Genomic DNA, 25,032 nt, shown 5'->3' on the forward strand with positions numbered 1-25,032 from the left:
TTAACAACCAGTCATTTTACTCTAGGACTAAATTTACCATACAATTCTTTGTTGTTTGAATTATTTTTTGTAATAGTACTTTTCACTTTCTAAAATAATATATGATTTACTCATTTATTATGTTCAATAATTATTGTCTATCCTTACCTAGTATATAGTAACCTTTATAGAGTCAAAGTTGTTTTTTTTTTTTCTTTTGAGAGGGAGTCTCACTCTGTTACCAGGCTGGAGTGCAGTGGCACGACCTCGGCTCACTGCAACCTCCGCCTCCTGGGTTCAACTGATTCTCCTGCCTCAGCCTCCCGAGTAGCTGGGATTACAGGTGCGTGCCACCATGCCCAGCTAATTTTTTTATTTTTAGTAGAGATGGGGTTTCACCATGTTGGCCAGGATGGTCTCGATCTCTTGAACTTGTGATCTGCCCGCCTTGGCCTCCCAAGAGTCAAAGATTTTTATAAGTGTTTATTGGTATCACAAGTGCCTAGAACAGTCTCTGGTACATAGTAGATACTTAATAAATAACTGGTAAATAACAAAATAAAGAAAGACTGTTCAGTGATCTGGGTGAGAGGTAATAGTGGCCTGAAATAAGCTACTAACAGTAAGGTGGAGAAAAGTCAATTAATTTGGGCTATAATTGACAGTAATAGTGATTGACTGTGGGAGGTAAAGAGGTAGATTTAACCAGCAGTTACATTCCAGGTTTGTACAACTGCATGGCTGTTGATCTCATTCACTGAAGTATTGACCAGAGTAGGAGAAATAGTTGGAAGACAAAAGATGGGTTTAGGTATGAATAGTCTAGGTTTGAGGTCCTTTTAGGTCAACCAAGTGGAGATGTTGAATATATAGATCTGAAGCTGGGAAAGATCTGGCTTAGAAAAATAGATTTAGGAAACCAGGCCCAGTGGCTCATGCCTATAATCCAAGCACTTTGGGAGGCCGAGGCGGGCAGATCACGAGGTCAGGAGATCGAGACCATCCTGGCTAACACGGTGAAACCCCGTCACTACTAAAAATACAAAAAATTAGCTGGGTGTGGTGGCGGGTGCCTGTAGTCCCAGCTACTCAGGAGTCTGAGGCAGGAGAATGGCGTGAACCTGGGAGGCAGAGCTTGCAGTGAGCCGAGATCATGCCACTGCACTCCAGCCTGGGCGACAGAGCCAGACTCCGTCTCAAAAAAAAGAAAAGAAAAAAAATAGATTTAAGAAACATCAGAATACAAATGGCAGCTGAAGTCATTGTAGTCTGTGACATTTCCTTGGATGAATTATAAAGCAAGAAGAAAAAGTTGCTAGTGATATAATCCTGAGAAACAAAATAAGCACTGGGCTGAGGAGTTAGTGGTAGTGGAGAAGGTGCACATGGGATGGAAGAGGACCCTTGAGAAACTTAATTGGTAGGGGTGGGGAATAGGTGAAAGTTAGAATAGCAATTAAAGGGGGAATCAGAGGCTCAAAAAATTTTCCTTTTTGTAATATGGGAGATACTTGAATATATTTTAATTCATATGGAAAAAGGCTAATAGAAGAAAGTAGGAAGTAGGAGAGAGAAGGTGTGGTTACACATGTTTGGCAGTGTGACAGGAAGTTGAATTGCTAAGTGTTACTCTTACAGTTCTCTAAAGCCAAGAAGCTTCAGAAACACAGAAATTTAGGTATTGGAGGAACTGCCTCCATGGATATTGAAGTCTACCTGGAGGATGTCAAGACTTTTAGTGATTAAGACTAGGAGCCAAGTTCTTCATGATCTTCTATAAATGAGTAAAAGAATCCAGTTGGTCAAAAAATGACAAAGAAGAGGAGGATTATGTAGTAATTGGTGATAGTTGGTCAGATATATCATGGAGAACAAGATATCTTAGGGTCTTCTGAAAAAATATATATCCCTTAATATATATAAATCTTCAAAATATATATATTTGAAATGTGTGTGCATATGTGTATAAAACCCTGGTTTTAGTCCATTCTAGCTGTTCTAAAAGAATACCACTGACGGAATGGCTTACAAGCAATATAAATTTACTGCTGACAGTTCTGGAAGCTGCAAAGTCCAAGATCAAGGCACCAACAGATTTGATGTCTGATGAGGGATTGCTTCCTTGTTCATAGATGGGTATCTTTTCATGTGTACTTATATGGTGGAATGGGCAAAGGCACTCTCTGGGGTCCTTTTTGTAAAGGCACTAACTTTATTAATGAGGGCTACATTCCCATGATCTAATCACCTCCCCAGAAGTCCCATCTCTTAATACCATCACATTGAAAGTTAAGTTGTAACATACAAATTTGGGGGAACCACAAATATTCTATCTATAGCAACATTGGAGATTAGCTTACAACATGAATTTTGGGGAGATGCAAGCATTTAGTCCATGGCAATTCTAGTGTGTGTATGTGTGTGTGTGTTTAACAGGTTGTTAAATAATGAGACAACTGGGCCTCACATGAAATTGAGCATTAAATGCTGATCCTGGCCCTGCTACTACTATTTTAAAGAGACTTTCCTCCTTCTGTGCCTAATTTTAAGGGTCTAGCACAAAACTTTTTGTTTTTCCTTGCTCACATTTGTGTCTCATATGTTGCATAATTCTACTACATAATATTCTTGACATGACAAAATCATAGAAATAAATAACAGATACATGTTTGCCAGAGGTTAACTAAGGAATGGGAGAGGGTGAGGGAAAAGTAAGCATGGTTAAAAAATGGCAACATGAAGGAAAGGAAATGTTCTGTATCTTGACTATATCGGTTTCAATATGCTGGTTGCAATATTTTGCTAGTTTTGCAAAATGTTACCATTGAAAAAAACTCGGTAAAGGGTACATGAGATTTCTCTATAATTTATTTTTTTCTAAATACTTTTATAATTTTTAAAATTTTAGATTTAGGGAGTACATGTGCAGGTTTCTTACATGGGTATATTGCATGATGATGTGGTTTGGGCCTCTAATGCTCCCATTGCCCAGTAGTGAACATAGTACTCAATAGGTAGTTTTTCAATCCTCGCTATCCTCCCTCCCTGCTTTTGGACTCTCCAGTGTTTATTGTTCTCATCTTTGGGTCCATGTATATCCAATGTTTAGCTCCCACGTATAAGTGAGAACATGTGGTATTTGGTTTTCTGTTTCTGTGTTAATTCATTTAGGATAATGGCCCCCAGCTGCATCCATGTTGCTACAAAGGACATGATTTTGTGCTTTCTTTTGGCTGTGTAGTATTCCACGGTGTATATCTACCACATTTTCTTTATTCAATCCACCACTGATGGGCACCTGGGTTGATTCCATGTCTTTGCTATTGTGAATAGCACTACAATAAACACACAAGAACAAATGTCTTTTTGGTAGAACAATTTATTTTCCATTGGGTATATACCCAGTAATGGGATTGCTGGGTTGAATGGCAATTATATTTTTAGTTATTTGAGAAATCTTCAAACTGCTTTTCACAATGGCTGAACTAATTTACAGTCCCACCAACAGTATGTAAGCAATTCTTTTTCTCTGCAACACTGCCAACATCTGTTATTGTTTGAGTGTTTAATAGTAGCCATTCTGACTGGTGTAAGATGGTACCTCACTGGAGTTTTGATTTGCATGTCTTTAATTACTAGTGAAGTGGAGCATTTCTTATGTTTGTTGGCCATGTGTATGTCTTCTTTTGAGAAGTATCTGTTAGTGTCCTTCGCCCACTTTTTACTGGGACTATTTGTGTTTTTCCTGTTGATTTGTTTAAGCTCCTTATAGACTTGACAGCAGTCCTTTGTTGAATACATTGTTTGTAAATATCTTCTACCATTCTGTAGCTTGTCTGTTTGTTCTGTTGATAGTTTGTTTTGCTGTGGAGAAGCTCTTTAGTTTAATTCAGTCCCAATTGTTAATTTTTGTTTTTGTTACATTTGCTTTTGAGGGCTTAGTTATAAATTCTTTGCCTAGGCCAATGTCTAGAAGAGTATTTCCCAAGTTTTCTTCTAGGATTTTTATAGTTTGAGGTCTTATATTTAAGTCTTTAACCCATTTTGAGTTAATTTTTCTATATGGTAAGAGGTGGGGGTCCAGTTTTATTCTTCTGCATATGGTTAACCAGTTTTCCCAGCCCCATTTATTGAATATGTTATCCTTTCCCCAGTGTTTATTTTTGTTGACTATATTGAACATTAGTTGGTTACAGGTGTGTGGCTTTATTCCAGGGGTCTCAATTCTGTTCCATTAGTCTATGTGCCTGTTTTTGTACCAGTACTGTGGTGTTTTGGTTACTGTAACCTTGTAGTGAAGTATAAAGTTGGACAACGTGATGCCACTATCTGTATTCTTTTTTGCTTAGGATTGCCTTGACTATTTGGGCTCTCTTTTGGTTCCATATGAATTTTAGAATAGTTCTTTCTCATTTTGGGAATACTGATTTTGGAATAGCATTGAATCTGTACATTGCTTTGGGCAGTATGGACATTTGAATGATGTAGACTCTTCTAATCCATGAGCAAGGGATGTTTTTCCATTTGTGTTGTCTGTGATCTTTCTCATCAACATTTTGTAGTTCCCCTTGTAGAGATCTTTCACCTCCTTTGTTAGATGTATTCCTAGGTATTTTTTTGTAGCTGTTGTACATAGGATTGGATTCTTGATATTTTCTCAGCTTGAACATTATTGGTTTATAAAAATGCTATAATTTTTGTACATAAGTTTTGTATCCTGAGACTTTGCTAAAGACCTGTTTATCAGGTCTAGGAGTCTTTTGGCATTGTCTTTAAGGTTTTCTAAGTATAGAATAATACCATCAATGAAGAGAGGTAATTTGACTTCATGGTTTCCTATTTTGATGTCTTTTATTTTTTCCTCCTGCCTGGTTACTCTGGTTAGGACTTCCAGTATGTTGAATAGGAGTGGTGAGAATGTACATCCTTCTTCCAGCTCCTAGGGAAAATGCTTCCAGTTTTTGCCTGTTCATTATGATGTTGGCTGTGGGTTTGTCATAGATAGCCGTGATTATTTTGAGGTATGTTCCTTTGATACCTAGTTTGTTGAAGGTTTTTTATCATAAAGGGATGTTGGATTTTTATCGAATGCTTTTTCTGCATCTATTGAGATGATGATATAGTTTTTGTTTTTAATTCTGTTTATGTGGTGAATAACATTTATTGATTTGCATATGTTAAACCATCCTTGCATCCCTGGAATAAAGCCCACTTAATTGTGGTGAATTAACTTTTGATGTGCTGCTGAATTCAGTTTGCTAGTATTTTATCAAGGAGTTTTGCATCTATATTAATCAGAAATATTGGCCTGTAAGTTTGCTGTTGGTGTTGTGTCTTTGCCAGATTTTGGTATCACAATGATACTGGTTTTGTAGAATGAGTTAGAGAAGAGTTCTTTCTCCTTGATTTTTTGGAATAGTTTCAGTAGGATTGGTACCACTCTTCTTTGTATGTCCGGTAGAATTCAGCTGTGAATTCGTGTAGTCCAGGGCTTTTTCTGCATGATAGATTTTTTTTACTATTTAAAATTTAACATAATAATTTTTAAACAATTATTATTATGATTCAATGTCTTTAGTCATTTTTGGTCTGTTCAGGATTTCTGTTCTTCCTGGTTTAACCTTTAGAGATTGTGAGTTTCCAGAAATGTACCCATTTTCTCTAGATTTTCTAGTTTGTTTACATAGAAATGTTCATAGTAGTCTCTGAAGATCTTTGTATTTCTGTGAGATTGATTGTGATGTCAACTTTGTATTTTCTGATTGTGCTTATTTGGATATTCTTTTCTCCTTTGTGAATCTAGCTAGTGGTCTATTGATCTTGTTTATATTTTCGAATAACCAACTTTTTGTTTTGTGGATCCTTTGTATTTTTTATGGGGTCTGAATTTCATTTAGCTCTGCTTTGATTTTAGTTATTTTTTTTCTTCTGCTAGCTTTGAGACTAGTTCTTGTTTTTCTATTTCCTTTAGGTGTGAAGTTAGGTTAGTAATTTGAGATCTTTCTATCTTCTTGATGCAGGGATTTAGCACTATAAACTTTCCTAGTAACATTAGCTTTGTCACATCTTAGAAATTTTGGTATGTTTTGTCTCTATTTTCATTTGTATCAATTTTTTAAAATTTCTGCCTTAGTTTTGTTATTTACCCAAAAGTTATTCAGGAGAAAGTTGTTTAGTTTCCATATATTTGTGTGATTTTTAGAGTTCCTCTTGGTGTTGCTTTCTATTTGTATTCCATTGTGGTCTGAGTAGATGCTTGGTATGAGTTCAATATTTTTGAATTTATTGAGACTTGCTTTATAACCAAGCACGGGGTCAATTTTACAATATGTTTCATGTGCAGATGAGAAGAATGTATATTCTGTGGTTGTTGGGTGGAGTACTTTGTAGATGTCTATGGGGTCTAATCAGTCAAGCATCAAATTTAAGCCGAGAATTTCTTTGTTTCTTTGTTAGTTTTCTGCCACAGTGGTATGTCTAATGCTGTCAGTGCGGTGTTGAAGTCCCTCAGTATTATCATGTGGCTGTCAAAGTCTTTTCTTATATCTAGAAGTAATTGTTTTATAAATCTTGGTGCTCCAATGGTGGATGCATACATATTTAGGATAGTTACATCTTCTTGTTAAATTGAACCTTTATCATTAATTCATGCCCTTATTTGTCCTTTTTTAAATTTTTTGGTTTAAAGTCTATTTTGTCTGATACAAGAATAACAAACTCGGCTCTTTTTCCGTTTGTGTCATAGATCTTTCTCCACTCCTTTACTATGATCCAATTGGTATTGTTATATGTGAGATGAATCTCCTGAAGACAGCAGAAGGATGGGTCTTATTTTTTAATCCAGTTTGCCACTCTATGTCTTTTAAGTGGAACATTTAGGTCATTTATGTTCAAGGTTAATATTGATATGTAAGGTTTTGTTCCTGCCATAGTGTTGTTAGCTAGTTGCTTTGTAGTTTCAATTGAGGGGTTACTTTATGGGATCTGTGGGTTATGGATGTGTGTGTGCTTTTGTGGTAGCAAGTAACATTCTTTTATTTCCATATTTAGAATTCCTGAAGGAGGTGCTTCTCTTGTAGGGCTGGTCTGGTGGTGATTAATTCCCTTAACAAATACTTGTCTGGAAAATACTTCATTTCTCCTTCATTTATGAAGCTTAGTTTGGTGAGATATGAAATTCTTGGCTAGCATTTCTTTTCTTTAAGAATGCTAAAAATGGAACCTCAGTCTCTTCTGGCTTGTAAGGTTTCAGCTGAGAAGTCTGCTGTTAGTCTGATGGGCTTCCCTTTATAGATAATATGACCTTTTTCTCTAGCTGCCTTTAAGATTTTTACTTTTTTGTTAGTCTTGGATACACTGATGACTGTGTGCCTTGGGGATGGGTTGCCTTGTATAGTATCTCATCAAAGTTCTCTGGATTTCGTATCTGCATGTCAACCTTTCTTGCAAGATTGGGGACATTTTCCCATATTCAAATATGCTTTCCAAGTTGCTTACTCTCCCTTCTCACTCAAAAATGCCAATGAGTCATAGATTTGATCACTTTACATAATCCCTTATTTCTCAAAGTCTTTGTTCATTTTTAAAAATTATTTTTATTTTTATTTTTGTCTGAGTGGTTCATTGAAAAAACTGGTCTTTGATCTCTAAAATTCCTTCTGCTTGGTCTAGACTATTGTTAAGGTTTCCAACTGTATTTTAAAATTCCTATAGTCATTTTTTTTATTCCAGAAGTTCTTTTTGATTCTTTCTTAGTACAGCTATGTCATCTTCCAAATCTTGGATCATTTTTTCTGGCGCCTTTGTGTTGAATTTCAAATTTCTCTTGAATCTTGTTGAATTTCCTTGCCATTCACATTCTGAATTCTATACCTGTCATTTCAGATATTTCATTCTAGTTAATATGCATTGTTTGTGAGTGAATGGCATCCTTTGGAGGTGATGAAACACTCTGGTTTTTTGTATTGCCAGAATTCTTACACTGGTTCCTTCTCATCTGAGGGAGTTGACACTTCTTTTCTTTCCTTTGAATTTGCTATCATTTGGATAGGGGTTCTTGATTTTTTCTTTCTTTTTTTTCTTGGGGGTATGGCTATGGTGTATTTGTGTATGATCAATTGGCTTTGTTTCTTGGTGCTTTCAGGGTGCCTAGGCTCTTTATGGGTTCATTGGTTACAGATAGGTTGCAGTGGCTTTCTCAGATATTGCTTTTTGTAGCAATGTGGTTTTGTTTGGTGGTGTAATTCAAGCTGCAGTCTAGTGTGTGGTATTTAAGAATAATAGCTGGCAGCTAGGGGCAGGGGCAGAGAAAAATTGGGAAGTGTGAAACGTGCCCTCTCCCAGCACACATTTACCTTCAGTGGTGGTGGACACACTGGTGAAGCTATCTCTTTCAGCCCATGCTCCCCATGCCCTAATAGGAAGAGATGCTGCTAAGTCTGCAACAGTACACTGAGAAGAAAGGTGGGGGTGAGAGATGACCTCCTCTCCATGTCCATTCCTGGGCTTTGGTGATGCCACCTTCAGTAGCTGGTGCCATGCTTGCATTTTCTTTGACCCAAGAGGGGCTTTGGTGAGCTGTGCTCCCCCTTCCCTTAGGGGCAGATAGTGCTGAAGGTTAGATCTCCAGGGAAAGCAGGGTCTGCCTCCATTCTACTTCTTGGAGCTGATGGGGCACTGTCCCCTAAATGGCCAAGGGAGCAGGCTGGGATACCAGGATTGACACATAGACTGGTTCCAGGTTGCAAAGCTGTCCCCAGCTACAAACCTCACCACCCAGCAGAAACCTTGGCTTCAGAAACTCTCCTCCTGCTCCAGACCTGTGACACGAAAAAGACTAATTCCAATGCCTACTGCTGGGGAACTCTCTGCATTCACCACTCAATTCTGACTGTGGGTGCCCTTCTGCCTTTCCAGAGCAAATGCTGCAAACTCTGGCCTGAGCTTAAAATGCCTGCTGTGGTCACCACTGCCAAGTGGCCAAACAATGTCTTTAAATGCTCAAAATGGTGTCATTTGTGGGTTTGTGGCTGAAGAGGATGGGGTCCCTCTCAGGCAAGTAGCATGGGCAAGAAGCTGTGGAGAGTGCAGTCCATTTACATCTCAGTCTCACAGCATTCTGTTGCAGGGTAGCAAGTACCCTCCCAGGGCTGTGTGGGTGCACCCATTCTCCCCCTTCATCCTTGGAACTGTGCAGCAGCTACAGCCACGTCTACAGATCCCAAGTATCTAGTCTCTCAAAGTGGCTTCCAGCTGAGTCTGCTCCAGGCTTGGATGCCTGTGGGATTCTGTGTGGTTTCCCTTTCTGGAGCAATGTTTCTGTGTGATCTTCAGGCAGCTCTGTATGTCAGACACGAGGCCCAAGTGGGTTGAGGGTTTCTCCTGTAGCCATGATCATTAAACCCTATTTCAGAGCTTTGGGGATTTCTCTCTTACTGTTTCCTTGCATCCATGAGCCTCTCACGCTCAGTCAGTTCCTAGCTGGGCCAGCTGTTTTAAATCCTCTTCTTACTTAATTCTGATGTTTCCTGTTTCTTCTCTGATGAATCCAAGCATTCTCTACTAGCTAATTTATTCAAAATATGACTATCTACTTTCTTTCTTTCTTTTTTGAGATGGAGTTTTGCTGTTGTTGCCTAGGCTGGAAGGCAATGGCATGATCTTGGCTCACCGCAACAACTATCTACTTTCTACTCTGGCTCTTCTCCATGGAGGAGGCACACAATACTTGTGTCTAGTCAGCCATCTTGATCTCTCTAATTTCTCTATTATTTCTGACAATTGCATGTGAATCTACAATTATCTCAAAATAAAAAGCTTAACTTTTTTCTCTTTACTATACTTCTGTTGAAGTTTAAAGACCTCATTATATACTGAATCTTATCCAAACTCTATTTCCTTCAACAGTTTAAAACCCCATGTGGTGCACACTTTGCCTTTGTCAGGCCTTTTAAAAATATTCCTGCCTGGTCTCAGGTGCTACAGGTAACCTAGGGAAACATATTAGAGTTCTCCTTCAGGATGGGAAACCTTCTTCTTGCCCCATATTTCTGGCTGGAGGACCAATAATGGATACCTCAGAGAATGGGAAAGTGATAGGGAGACTGTGGAAAAGATGAAGTTCAAAAGAGCTATCCCACAAAGTGGTTGATGAACTCCTGGGCTCAACTCTGAGTTTAGCATGTGTCAATCTTACCCTAAATAGCCTACCAAAGGCTTTGGGAATTTAATTATGGACCGGATCGCTGCCCATGTCCCAGACTGTCCACTGGATTTCACACACATAAAACAGATTCAAGTAATACAGTGAAGTCTTTGAGAACTGAACAGACCTGTAACCAAAGCCCACAAAAGGTGGGTTGAAACTTGCAGCCTTAACCTAACTAAATCAAATGCTTTTTTAAAAAATAAAATCAAAATTATCATTAGAGTTTAAACAGGACCCAGAATCTCATAGCATAATATTTAAAATATCTAGGCTATGATTTAAAACTATTTAGAGAATGAAAAACCAGGAAAACCACAACTTGCAAGAGAATAGAAATCAGGCAAAACCCTGAGATAACATAGGTGTTGGAATTATCAAAGACTTAAAAACAGCTATTATAACTTATTGGTTTTCTATTGCTGCTATAACAAATTACCACAAATTTAGTGACTTAAACAATGCAAATTTATTATGTTGCACTTCTGGAGGTCAGAATTACAAAATGGATCTCAATGGGCTAAAATCAAGGTATTAGCAGGGCTGCATTGCCTTCTGTAAACTCTAGAGGAGAATCTGTTCCCTGGCCTTTTGAAGAGAGACTCTGTTTTCCTTGGCCTCTCCATTTTCAGAACAACATGAAGTAACATTGATCTAAATCTTTTTCACACTGCCATCTCTTTGGTTTTTCCTTTTCTGCCACTGTCTTCTACTTTTAAAAACTCTCATGATTACATTTGACTCACCTGTATAATTTAAGATACTCTTCCCATCTCAAGGTCAACTGATTAGCAAGCAGAATTACACCTTCAATCTTAATTCCCTTTTGCCATGTAACTTAACATATTCACAGGTTTTGGAGAAGAGGATATAGATATCTTATCCTTGTTCTTCAATAGGTAAAGTTTTCTTTCCTGTATGGCTTGTATCATAATTTTATGCTTTGTCTTTGATTTTTGGCAATTTGAATGTGAGATGCCTAGATGTAGATTTTTGGTATTTTTCCTGCCTGGTGCCTCTGAGCTTCCTGGATCTATGGCTTGGTGTCTGTTATTAGTTTTGGAAAAATTTCAGTCATTATTTCTTCAAATATTTCTTCTGTTCCTTTCTCTTTATTCTTTTGGTATTCCCATTATGTGTATTTATGCCTATTGTGTTTGTCCCACAGTTGTTGGATATTCTGTTCTTTTTTCATGCTTTCTCTCTTGTTTTTAGTTTGGGAAGTTTCTGTTGACATACTTTCAAGCTCTCTTATTTTTCACATGACTATGTTCAGTCTGTTCATGAATTCATCAAAGGTGTTCTTTATTCTGATATAGTGTTTTTTATTTCTAGCATTTCCTTTTGATTGTTTCTTAGAGTTGCCAAGTCTCTACATACATTACCCATCTGTTCCTGCTTGTTTTGTATTTTTTTTATTAGAGCCCTAAGTATTAATACCTCAATCATAGTTATTTTAAATTTCTGGTCTGATAATTTCAAAATCTCTACTATAACTAAGTTTTGTTCTGATGCTTGCATTGTCCCTTTAGACTGTATTTTTTTCTTCTTGTGTGCCGTGTAATTTTTATTGAAATCTGGATATGATATAGTTGGTAAACTGGAACTGAGATAGGCATTTAGTGTTGGCTTTTATGTTTATGTATTTAGGAGTTAGACTGTGTTTACTGTTTACTGTAGATATTGTGTCAGAGGCTACAATTTCCTCCAGTGTCCATGTTTATGTGTCTCCTAGAGACTTCATCCTTGGGTGTTTCTAGGGACTCCTTTTTAAGTAGGGTCTGAGGCTTGCAGTGCTTTTTGCTATAATCCTGTTTCTATACAGAATTCCTATTGAGTTGGTTGTAAGATGTGCAGGAGGGGAAGCATTCTGTAGTACGGTGATTTAGTCTCAGTATTTTAGTGAGCTTGTGCCCTTAAATTGTGACCTTCACAAGTGCTTGTCAGCTTCCTATTTTCCTATACCCACGTCTATCCTTAGGTGAAATAAGAAGGCCAGATGGAGGCTGGGTTTGGGTATTTTCCTTACCCCAGATTGATCAGGTTTTGGTAAAACCCAACTTGGTTAGGCTCTAGTAACCTAGTTCCCCTTGTTCTCCTTGTTAAGGAGAACAGAGAGTTCTGGTACATTTAAAAATAGTGGCATCAGAACTAGAAAAAGAGAGAAAGGGTAGACTTAAATCAAAGCATATCAATAGAACACTAAATATAAATAGTCCAAACACATCAGTGAAAAAACAGCAACTGTCAGAATGTATAAAAAGAAGAAATCGGCCGGCCATAGTGGCTAACGCCTGTAATCCCAGCACTTTGGGAGGCCAAGGCAGGCGGATCACGAGGTCAGAAGTTTGTGACCAGTCTGACCAACATGGTGAAAGAACATCTCTACTAAACACACACACACACACACACAAAATTAGCTGGGTGTGGTGGGGCGCACCTGTAATCCCAGCTACTCAGGAGGCTGAGGCAGGAGAATTGCTTGAACCTGGGAGGCGGAGGTTGCAGTGAGCCGAGATTGTGCCACTGCACTCCAGCCTGGGTGACAGAGAGAGACTCCATCTCGATTAAGAAAAAAAAGAAGAAGAAGAAATCAGGCCGGGCTCAGTGGCTCAGGTCTGTAATCTTAGCACTTTGGGACGCTGAGGCTGGCAGATCCCTTAAGCCCAAGAGTTTAAGACCAGCCTGGGCAACATGGTAAAACCCCACCCGTACGAAAAATACAAAAATTAGCCAGGTGCTGGTGGCTCACACTACCTAGGTAGCTGAGGTGGGAGGATCACCTAAGCCTGGAGCCTGGAGGTCAAGGATCCAGTGAGCTGTGATTGTGCCACTGCATTCCAGCCTAGGTGACAGAGTGAGACTCCGTATTAAAAAAAAAAAAAAAAAGAAAGAAAGAAAAGAAAAGAAAAGAAACCAACCATAAGCTAGCATCCATTTTAAATATAAAGGTACAGGTAGGCTAGAAGTAAAATGACAAAAATAGATATACCATGTAAATCCTAACCAAAATAATGCTTGTATGAATTTATTAATATCAGACAAAGTAGATTTCAGAACCGGGAAAATTACCAAGAATAAATAAGATCATTATGTAATGGTAAAAGTGACAGTTCACCCAAAATACATAACAACCAATACATGTGTGTACATCTAATAGCAGAGCTACAAAATGTTTGAAGAAAAGCATATATCAATAAAAAGAAAAGGAAAAATTCAGAATCATAGTCAACAACATTAACATTGTTCTTAGTAATTGATAAAATATGTAGAGAGAAAGTCAGTTTAGCAGGTTGAATGATGGCCCCCTAAAAATGTGTCTACCTGAAACCCCTGAATATGACCTACAGTAGTCCTCCTTAAATCTACTAAATATATATTCCAAGACCCCAGTGGATGCCTGAAACTGCAGATAGTACCAGATGCTATACAGTGTAAATGCTGTTTTTTTCTTATACATAGATATCTATGATAAAGTTTAATTTATAAATTAGGCACAGTAAGACATTAACAAAAATAACTAATATTAAAATAGAACAATTATAACAACATACTGTAATGAAAGCTATATAAATATGGCTTCTCTGTCTGTCTCTTTCTCTCCCTCAAAATATCTTATTGTACTATACTTACCTATTTTTGGACCATGGTTGACCATGGGTAACTAAAACCATGAATAAGGATGTGTCACTATATTTAGAAAAACACTCTTTGATGATGTGAATAAGGGAAAGGGCTCAAGAAGAGATCATCCTGGATTAAGAGGGATCCTAAATCCAGTGACAACTGTCCTTTTAAGAGAAGAAAAGGGGAAAACATACACAGAGGGGAAGATTACATAAAAATGGAGGCAGAGATTGAAGTAAGCTGTCTACAAGCCAAGAAACACCAAGGATTACTGGAAACCACCAGGAGTTAGGAGAGATGTATGGAATATATTCTTCTGCAAAGCGTCTATAAGGAACCAACCCTGTTGACACCTTAATCTCTGACTTCTGGCCTCCAGAACTATGAGTGAATAAATTTATGTTCTTTTAAGTCACTAAATTTGTGATGCTTTGTGATGTCAGCCCCATGAAACTAATAGAGTCAGCAAAAATGTAGAAGAAGTAGAGAACACAACCCTTCAACTAAATCTGATTGACATTCATAAAACACTTTCTCCAACAGCAGTGGAATATACATTCTTTCCCAGTGCACATGAAACATGTACCACATTGTGCTCTGTTGTTTGCATTGTTGATATAGAAAATGATAATATGGTTTTTAAAAAGAAAAGTCAAGTGAGGGGATAGCAAAAGGAAAAACTCTAAAATTGAATCATGAAATGCTATGTATTGATTGCATCTAGTTAATTTTTAAGTCAGTGACTCCTAAAGAAAACCATCTGCTGGCAGCAGAGGAAGTCATACTACGTGGAAACCAATTCTGAAGATTCCATAACTGAAAACCAGTTAGTATTGATTTTTGATATTTAATTTATCACACTGAAAGATGTAAAATAAGCCATAATAATTTATATTGAAAAGCAAGCCCTGTTGTTTGCTGATGATATTTTCTTTTCCCTTTCAATATTTCAGTTCTTGTTCAGCTTGGAAAACCATATTATCCTGAACCAAGGGAACATCTTCAAAAAATATTCACACTCTGAAACACCACTGTGTCCAGCAGTTTCACCAAAAGAGACTGAACTTAGAATAAAGGACATTATGGAGAAACTAGACCAGCAGATCCCACCCAGACCTTTCACCCATGTGAATACCACCACCAGTGCCACACACAGCACAGCCACCATCCTCAACCCTCAAGATATGTACTGCAGAGGGGATCAGCTGGACATCCTTCTGGAGGTGAGGGACCACTTGGGACGCAGGAAGCAATATGGTGGGGATTTCCTGAGGGCCAGGATATACTCCCCAGCCCTAATGGCAGGTGCTTCAGGAAAGGTGACTGACTTCAACAACGGCACCTACCTGGTCAGCTTCACTCTGTTCTGGGAGGGCCAGGTCTCCCTGTCTCTGCTGCTCATCCACCCCAGTGAAGGGGTGTCAGCTCTCTGGAGGGCAAGGAATCAAGGATGTGATAGGATCATCTTCATTGGCCTGTTTGCCAACAGAAGCTCCAATGTCTTCACTGAATGTGGCCTGACCCTAAACACAAATGCTGAACTGTGCCAGTACATGGATGACAGAGACCAAGAAGCCTTCTACTGTGTGAGGCCTCAACATATGCCCTGTGAGGCCTTGACCCACATGACCACTAGGACAAGAAATATTTCCTATCTTAGCAAGGAAGAATGGAGCCTTTTCCACAGGTAAAGAGGCTTTCAAATACAATAATAGATAAAAAGAGGTATCCGACCAAACTCTGCCTAGTAGTTTTGCCTAATCACACTTTTGTATCATGTCAGTTATGTTGACTAAATTATAATTAGGTCCTCAGAGTCAGTTCAGCTTGGAGTGTGTTCACAGGGATCCATACAAGTCACCCCTAGAACTATTTGCTGACAGGAGTATAACCAGTGAAACACTTAATATAGACCTATAATTCTCCATGGTTTGCAATACTTCCAGGTTCAGTAATTTTTTATAGACCAGTATTTTCTATAATGTGTTCCAGGGAATACTAATCCTATAGACTATTAATAGATGCTGTACAATAAAAAAGTGGTGAATGATATCATTGTTCAGTCAAGCTTTACCCCTTACATGCAGTGAACCATCAAGCTCTATACATTATACCTCCCAACTATCTCCTGAACCCAGCCATTTCTGTCTACCACCATTGCCTCTATCCTTGTATAACCTGCCATCATACCTCAGATCATTGCAACAATCCCCATTCTCTGTCCTCAGTCCTGTTTCTTCCAATCTGTTCTCCACACTGCACCTAGACTAATGTTTTTGAAATGCAGTTATGTCTTTTACTATTTCCTCCTTAAAAGCTTTAAGATGACCCCACAGCTCTAAGGGTGAAATTTAAACTCTTTAATATATTTACAAGGACTTTCCTCCCTTGGCAGCCTCTTGTCTCACTTTTATGCTGCCTTGCCCTCTGTCCATCAATGGAACTCCTTTTATTTAACAAATGGACCATGTCCTCTCACCTCTGGCATTTCACAAGCTTTGGTTTACACATCATTTCCTCTAGGAAACTTTCTATCTCCCTGAGTGAAGTTCTAGTCCTATATTCTTCCTTAGCATTTTGTTCTTCCCCAACATAATTCTTATTACATTATTAATTTTCCAATTTATTTTTAATATCCTCTGTTAAGTTGTAAGCTCTGCAGAACATTAAGTGTCAATTACTTTTTACCATTCATTCATTTTTTTTTTTTTGAGACCGAGTCTCTCTCTGTCACCCAGGCTGGAGTGCAGTGGTGTGATCTCGGCTCACTGCAACCTCCGCCTCCTGGGTACAAGGAATTCTACTGCCTCAGCCTCTTGAGTAGCTGGGACCACAGGCGCCTGCCACCACACCTGGCTAATTTTTGTATCTTTAGTAGAGACAGGGTTTTACCATGTTGGCCAGGCTGGTATTGAACTCCCCAACTCAGGTGATCCACCCACTTCAGCCTCCCAAAATGCTGGGATTGTAGGCATGAGTCATCACGCCCAGCCCATTCTTTCAATTTATAAGTAGTCAGCACCTTCTGTATTCCAGACACAGCACTAGGTGTTAGGAATTAACATTCTAGTGGGATAGAAGGACAAAAAGTAAATAAACAGATTTGTCTTTTACTATTTCCTCCTTAAAAGCTTTAAGATGACCCCACGGCTCTAAGGGTGAAATTTAAACTCTTTTAATATTAAAACTCTTTAACATGAAGGTCATAAGAGTAACAGTTTCAATCGTGATGGTTGATGCTATTTTAAAACGGTGTCAGGTAAGGCTTGTCTTGAGCAGCAACCTGAGTTAAGTGAGGGAGTAAGTCATGTGAATTTTTGGGAAATAGCATTCTCAAGAGAAGGAATGGGACCTGAGGCAAGAGCATGTTGGAATGTTCTAGGAACCACGGTTGGGGTGGAGTGCAGAAAGGCTGGAACGCAGGAAGTGAGGGAGAGAGAAGATGAGATAGGTAGGCAGGGCCTTAGAAGTCATCTATGTCTGTCAGGAAGTCATTCAGGGCCAGTATTTTGTCTCACAGGCCCAGCACAATGCCTGACACTGAGAAAGTTCTGAATAACTATTTGTTGAATAAAAAAAAAATAAGTAAAATAATACAATCTGGAGAAATAATTAAAGTTAAGTTGGTTTCTTTGCAGCAAGACTTCTCAGAAACTTTAATATGTATCCCTTCAAGCAAGAATAGAGCATACAGCATTTCCCAAATTTATTTGGCCACAGACCACTTATTTTATGGATCATTTAAAGAGACTTTGGTTCCCCAGTTTGGGAGCTGCTGCCATAGAAAGGCTTTAGTTTTCTGATATGTCTTCAGAGGGCAAATTTCCAGGATAGCACAATATCCTGGAAATTCAAGTTCAAATCCAATTTAAGCATTATGATGACACAGAGAGCTGGGCACAACTGACCCTACATCACTACAGGCTCTCCCTTTCACCCCTACATCACCTTCACTTCTTTACATTTTCCTGATCAATGTATAGAAAAATCTCTTTATCCCCTATGGCTCAGCTAAAAGAAGCTGGGATTTTAAAAATAAATTTTTATGAAGCAAAGGAAAAATGATCATGGAGACATAAAGGTCTTCCTGTCTTGAAGGTCTCAGAATTATGTCTTAAGTCTAAGGGTGGACTTAAGATTCTATACTCTATATGTTTTATATGTGCCTGATTCTATATTCCCTGTTGGCTACAGCTGGATCCCTCTTGAAGTGGTCCTCATTGAAGCCTGGATTGGAGGTACCATCCTTGCACAGTTGCTGGCTGTGTCTCAGGAAATCCAAAGTCCCTCGTCTGGCAGACTGGCACATACTTTGGGTCCTAATCAGGCTTCTCAATGGGGCTGTGCTCATGACGGTAATCATGATAATAAGCTGCTTTATTTCCAAATAGACATAAGTCCTTTCCAGATCCCCTGCTCTATTCAAACTGTTAAGTTTTTTTCCCCTACTGCATGGAAATAGAGATTTCAGTCTCCTTACAGGTGATGTAGTGCATATGCAAGGAACAGCTGATTACACATCCAAGAAGTCTCATGGTCCATTCTATTGCTAAGCTCTAGGGCCCTTTCCTAGACCCAAGCCGAGTTCTTTGACATCTTTCCTTCTCATGAATACAGGGACTAAGCCAGTTTCTGTTTCATTTGTAACATAGTACCGTTAACCCTTGAACGACCCGGATTTGAACTGCACAAATCCACTTATATTCAAAGCATTATCAATCAAATGTGGATCAAAAATATAATATTCACAGGATGAAAAACCTACATATATGGAGAGCTGACTTTTCACATATTTGGGTTCCATGGGGCTGAATGCAGGACTTGAGCATATGCTGATTTTTGTAGATGCGGTGGGGGTCCTGGAACCAATCTCCCACATATACTGAGGGATGACTGTAAATATATTTTCCCACTTGAGTTCTCTCTCCCAACCTTGGCTGAAGAATCAGAAATGTTACTTCCTAGGATATTTATTTCTTCAAATTAAAAAAGTCTTTTTCTTTTTAAGAGTTTTGTGGATAATCATGATAAAAACATAAATGAGGAGTTACCATAGGGGAAGATATCACATAGGTAACACAGTTGTTCAATATTCTATTAGTTTCTATTATGGTCTAATTAATTATAGACCCCTTTTTAAAATTTAATGCACATGCAAAATTGCAAAAACAGGAGACATTAAAATGAATTCCTTTATAACATTAATACATGGCTTTAATCCTAATTTTAATGTAGCATCAAATTTTTCTTTGGTAACCAAATGTACAAGGTAGCCAGGTCTCAATCTCTTTTGTTATCCTCAGCCTTACCTGAGAAAGGTATGGGAGAATAGAGGTTTGGTCAGATTAAATTTCTTAAAGACAAATCTTACTCTTGTGCCAAAAATAGGTCTGATGGGATCCTCAGTAATAATAATTGCAATGATTTGTTGAGCACCTACTATATGCCAACCTTTATGTTAGATGCCTCCCTTATATTATACCATTAATGCTCAGTAAAACACTCTGGAGTGACTATTATTATGCTCATTTTGAAGATGAGAAAATTTAGGCATATTAAATAGGTTGGCCAAAGTCACATATCCAGTTGAATTGCAGAATCAGAACGGGATTCCCAATCGATCTTATTCTAAAGTCAATGGGCCATAGTGCTGTCTCCCATGACTCCACCACTCCATGCAGCCATCATGCCCAGCCACCCTGACCTCTCTTCAGTCCTCTGGCCTTCTTAATGAAGGGGATATTATCCTCACTTGACCCAAAAACTCATTTCCTGAGATTCAGGCAGTTCTTCTCAATCTTAGAAAGGGCTTTCTCTATCCCTCTTGAAGGTTTCTGTGGCTCTGGCTCTGAAAGGGCCTACCTTCCCCCAGATGGATTTCATTCTGATAGAGTGAATTCAATTTGGCCAGACATAGTCACCATAGTCATTGGGACTGATACCTTGAGACAAAGCTCACTGTGCTGGGCACTTGAAATATTGTAGTGAATAATATTGACTTGATTCCTATCTGAGGGAGATAACAGACTATGAAAAATAGACTCCTGGGAACTCAAGAAGGTGAAGAGTAGATGAAGATGAAGCTGGAAATGTAGACACTCATAGGAGATTTTTATACCAGTTAGGGAGCTTTTTCTGTAGGCTGAGGACAGAAAGTCATGGGAACATTTTACATAGGGGAATAAAACAGGTAGCATACGGTTTGTATTTAGGTGGGATAAACCAAAAGGGCAGAAAGATAGTATTATAATAATTTAGGACAGAGTTCTCAAAGTAATGCCCCTAGACCATTGGCTTTGGGTTAGCCCAAGAGCTTGTTATTATAGAAATCCAAATTCTTGAGAATTTGCCCCATAACTATTGAATCAGAAATTCTGGGTGTGAGGCTCAGCAATTGGAGTTGTAATAAAGTACTGCAGGTAATTCTGATGCACACTCAAGTTTGAGAAGCACTAGCCTAGGAAAAGGTTGATGAGGGCCTGAATTACTACAGGTGGAAAATGTGGAGAGGGTAGTTTGTGGTAGAGAGCCATTTAGAAGGTAAAATTAAAAGAAGGATAGATAGATAGATAGACAGACAGACAGATAGATGTTAGATAGATTTGATGGATTGCATGTGGAGGGTGAGTGACTTTCTCTGGATCTCTAGATTCCCTGCCATTAGCAGAGGAACAGCTTTCCAGAATCCTGACCTATTTACTTCCCCAGGATATCTTAAATATATCAAAATAAGGGGGGGGAAAGGCATTTGGAGAAGAGTGGTTTAATCCATCTAAACCAGTGATTCCTACTTTATTATCTGGGCAGATATTAAGCTAATTTATTTTCCCATTTCTTGCAGGTCCAACATAGGAGTTGAAATGATGAAGAACTTTACCCCCATTGAGGTTGTACCATGTAACAGTAAGTCTGGAGTGTTGTTGCCTGCCATGATCACAATTTATCCATGGAAAGGATATGCTTACTTAGAGATATTTATTCCACATTAACCATTTGATCTCTCATTTCCTAGGACAAATTACATCAACCACTTGGGTTTTAGAGAAGGGATTTTGTTCTTGGAAATTATTTTCTGATCGATTTAAACCAATTTTCATCCCAAGTCAGATATAAAAGGCTAGGGAAACCATTAACTTCAGTGGCACTGCCTCAAAATGTACAGGCTATTTGTATTTAAATTTGAGATTTATTCCTCCAGAGCCAATGATCAGGTGCTGGTGCTATGTGAAAAATGTCTCAGATGAGCTGCACAGATTCAGAGTGAGGACATTTCTTTGGTGATTTCTAATTTCTCATTTAGCCAAGCCATCTTACTTGAAGTTCTATGAACTAGAAATTTCTGTGAATTTTTTCTCAGTTTAATCATATGAACTTTAGTGGCCAATACAAAACCATTTCACTCATAGAAGTGATGTTTCTGCTACACTGGAAATGAAGTGAATTTCAAAATTAAAGTAAAGCAAAGGACTTCCATTATAACATTCAACGGGGTGTACCATTACTGATTACCCCTTTTTCATGCATTTAGCAAATGTTTATTGAGGTCCTACTGTACAAAGAACTTTGCTAAACCCGGTGGAGACTTTTACACACCCAACTTTTACACTGAAGAAAGTTCTTAGATTCTTGAGGCAATTTGAATGTTCGTAACACCTCTTTTATTTCCCTCTTGCCTGGACAGTAATTTCTAGTAAAGTCAGGCAGTTTCTTGGAAGATAGTACCAGACTGTAATTTTTGGAGCCACTTACAAATCTGATGTTATTCAATACGAATAAATGTAAGTTCCTCAATGTGTACCCCATATCCCAACAATGCAGGTAGATGACAAAGAAGATGTGCATTTTTTTGGGGGGGGGGGGTTCTTTTTATTTTATTTTTAATTTTTTAAAAAATTTTATTATTATTATTATACTTTAAGTTTTAGGGTACATGTGCACAATGTGCAGGTTAGTTACATATGTATACATGTGCCATGCTGGTGTGCTGCACCCATTAACTCGTCATTTAGCATTAGGTATATGTCCTAATGCTATCCCTCCCCCCTCCCCCCACCCCACACATGCACACCTGTGTTTATTGCAGCACTATTCACAATAGCAAAGACTTGGAACCAACCCAAATGTCCAACAATGATAGACTGGATTAAGAAAATGTGGCACATATACACCATGGAATACTATGCATCCATAAAAAATGATGAGTTCGTGTCCTTTGTAGGGACATGGATGAAATTGGAAATCATCATTCTCAGTAAACTATCACAAGGACAAAAAGCCAAACACCGCATGTTCTCACTCATAGATGGGAATTGAACAATGAGAACACATGGACACAGGAAGGGGAATATCACGCTCTGGAGAAGATGTGCATTTTAAGTGGTGAATATAGAAGTGGCCTCAGAAACTTACCTGGGGAAAAACTCAATAGGAGTCAGTAAATACAGTTTAGGCTATTTTAATAGAGGAGTGTACAGAACAGGGAGGTCATGATCCTACTTTTTTCTGTGTTAGATCACACTGAGAACATTACATTCAGTTCTAGACACGACAATTAAGATTTAAGGATTTTAAAAAAATTATTAGCCAGAGAAGATGATTCTGGGACACACAAAATAAACAATGTGTGACATTCATTTCATAAACACATTCAAGCTTCTTTTCCTGGATAAGTAGTTTGAGGAAGATGAGATTTACAATTCAGCAAGGCCAATGTCATTGGTGTAATATTTGGCAGGGCCACTGTGCCCTGCTATTTCACGGCCACACATTTCCTCCTGACTCTGGCTGGCTGTTCCACAGCAGCGTGGCTCTGGGGACAAGGTGGAGCCCAGGGACACATTGCAAATGCACAAGGGTCAACAGATCCCCACTCCAAGAAAAACTATTCAAGAAAAGCTATTTAATTCACCCTTTTAACATGATCTTATTAAATAAATATTTGTGGAAGAGAGGAGGGCAAAATAGAGCTGAAGAGAAAGGGGGAAGAAAAAGAGGAAAAGGAAGGCAAAAATGAGAAACATTTTTCCAAAATAATTTGTGGTAATAAAAATTACTTAATCTGGAAATTTGTATTGCCAGAGAGCGAGAACATAAAAAAGAACTGCCAGATTGGAATGAAGACTCCTTTCCCAAGTGGTTATACTTTGAAAAAAATGTGGATTACAGCATTTTGTAAACAGATCAAGTTCAATGAAACAAAAAATATAAATGACTGCTTGGAAAGAAAACTTATTTATCTCATGGGAGATTCAACACTGCGTCAGTGGATTTACTACTTACAAAAAGCTGTGAAAAGTATGTATTTAATTTATATTTTGAAATTCTATTTGACTTTTGAGGGTTTTGAAATAATAATTAGAATTATTTGCTTTTCTTTTCTAATATTTATTTTATTTATTTTTTTAAATTTGCCTAACTTTGGGCTTTGGGCTTTTAATAAAAAGTTAAATTTTATCTTTTCTTTCACAAATGTTAATATTTTTCTTCCTCTTCATGTGTTCTCATAACAAGTTCAATATTTTGTTAAGATTGTAATGCACCTGGTAAAATTATCCACCCTACATAGGCAATAATGCTTAGTTAGAAGTGATCTTGGTTAAAATTTTATACATGTTGTGTGCAGTTTAAAGTTATATCATTTTCCTTTTGTTAAAATATTTATTGATTTGTCTTTCATCAGCCCTAAAATATTTTGATCATCATGGAGCTGGGATCTTTAAAACACATGTTCTTCTGGATGTTGAAAGACATATTTTGATTCAGTGGAAAAAACATGGTCATCCATTTGTTACCAAAACGTTATTCTCGGTGAAAGATGAAAACTATATCCCACGGGAAATTGACCGGGTAGCAGGAGACAAAAACACAGCCATTGTCATTACCCTCGGCCAACACTTCAGACCCTTTCCCATCAACATTTTCATCCGTAGGGCCATCAATATTCAAAAGGCCATTGAACGTCTATTCTTGCGAAGCCCGGAGACCAAGGTGATACTTAAAACTGAAAATACCAGAGAGATACAACAAAATGCAGAGATGTTCAGTGACTTTCATGGCTATATTCAGAATCTTATCATAAGAGATATTTTTGTGGATCTTAATGTGGGTATTATTGATGCCTGGGACATGACGATTGCATATTGCACCAACAATGCCCATCCACCGGATTATGTGATTCAAAATCAGATTGGCATGTTCTTAAACTACATTTGTTAGAGGAAAAATACAAAAATAGCACTAGCCACTTTCTATAGATGATCTCACATATACAGCGAAGACAGTTTAATGCAATCCAAGTTTTGAGGAAACCATTTACCATTTAAGCCATTTTATTATTTTATTTTATTTTTGAGATAGAGTTTTGCTCTTGTTGCCCAGACAGGAGTGCAATGATGTGATCTTGGCTTACTGCAACCTCCACCTCCAAGGTTCAAGCGATTCTCCTGCCTCAGCCTCCCAAGTAGCTGGGATTACAGGTGCCCATCACCATGCCCAGCTGATTTTTGTATTTTTTAGTAGAGATGGGGTTTCACTATCTGGTTGGCCAGGCTGGTCTCGAACTCCTGACCTTAGGTGATCTGCCCACCTCGGCCTCCCAAAATGCTGGGATTACAGGCGTGAGCCACCATGCCCGGCATTATTTTATTTTATTTTTCGAGACAGTCTCACTTTGTCACCAAGACTGGAGTGCAGTGGCATGATCTCAGCTCATTGCAACCTCTGCCTCCTGGGTTCAAGCAATTCTCCTGACTCAGCCTCCCACATAGCTGGGATCACCAGCGTGCAGCACCACACCTGGCTATAAACCATTTTAAGCGTACAATTCAGTGATATTAAGTAATTTACAATGTTGTGAAACCCTCATCATGATCCATCTGTGGCACATTTTTAACATTCCAAAAAGAAACTTGGTACCTATTAAACAATAGCTCCCCATTCGCTCCTGTCCTTGGCCCATGGCAACCGCCATTGTATTTTCTGTCCTTCTGAATTTGACTATTTTAGGTAGCTCATACAAGTGGGAACATGCAGCATTTGTCCTTTTCTGTATGGCTTATTTCATTTAGCATATGTCTTTACGGTTCATCCATATTGTAGCATTTGTCAGAATTTTCCTTCATTTTTAAGACTGAATAATATTCTGTTGTACGTATGTACTACGTTTTGTTTATCCATTCATTTGTTGATTGACATTTGGGTTGTTTCCCCTTTTGGCTACTGTA

General features: G+C 38.3%; 1 protein-coding gene across 1 annotated transcript in view; it reads left to right on the top strand.

Annotated features, from left to right (window-relative positions):
- The window catches only part of LOC100453368 (uncharacterized), a 126,528-nt gene extending 101,771 nt beyond the window's left edge, over positions 1-24,757 (top strand). Inside the window, exons 13-16 of the mRNA XM_054525501.1 lie at positions 14,764-15,497; positions 20,652-20,713; positions 22,889-23,104; positions 23,490-24,757. Of these exons, the coding sequence (XP_054381476.1) occupies positions 14,764-15,497; positions 20,652-20,713; positions 22,889-23,104; positions 23,490-24,025 (1,548 nt within the window). The 3' untranslated portion in view covers positions 24,026-24,757. The remainder of the gene's footprint in view (positions 1-14,763; positions 15,498-20,651; positions 20,714-22,888; positions 23,105-23,489) is intronic.
- The last annotated feature ends 275 nt before the right edge of the window (positions 24,758-25,032 follow it).

Source organism: Pongo abelii, chromosome 9 (genome assembly GCF_028885655.2).
Source record: "Pongo abelii isolate AG06213 chromosome 9, NHGRI_mPonAbe1-v2.0_pri, whole genome shotgun sequence".
NCBI classification, from domain to species: domain Eukaryota; kingdom Metazoa; phylum Chordata; class Mammalia; order Primates; family Hominidae; genus Pongo; species Pongo abelii.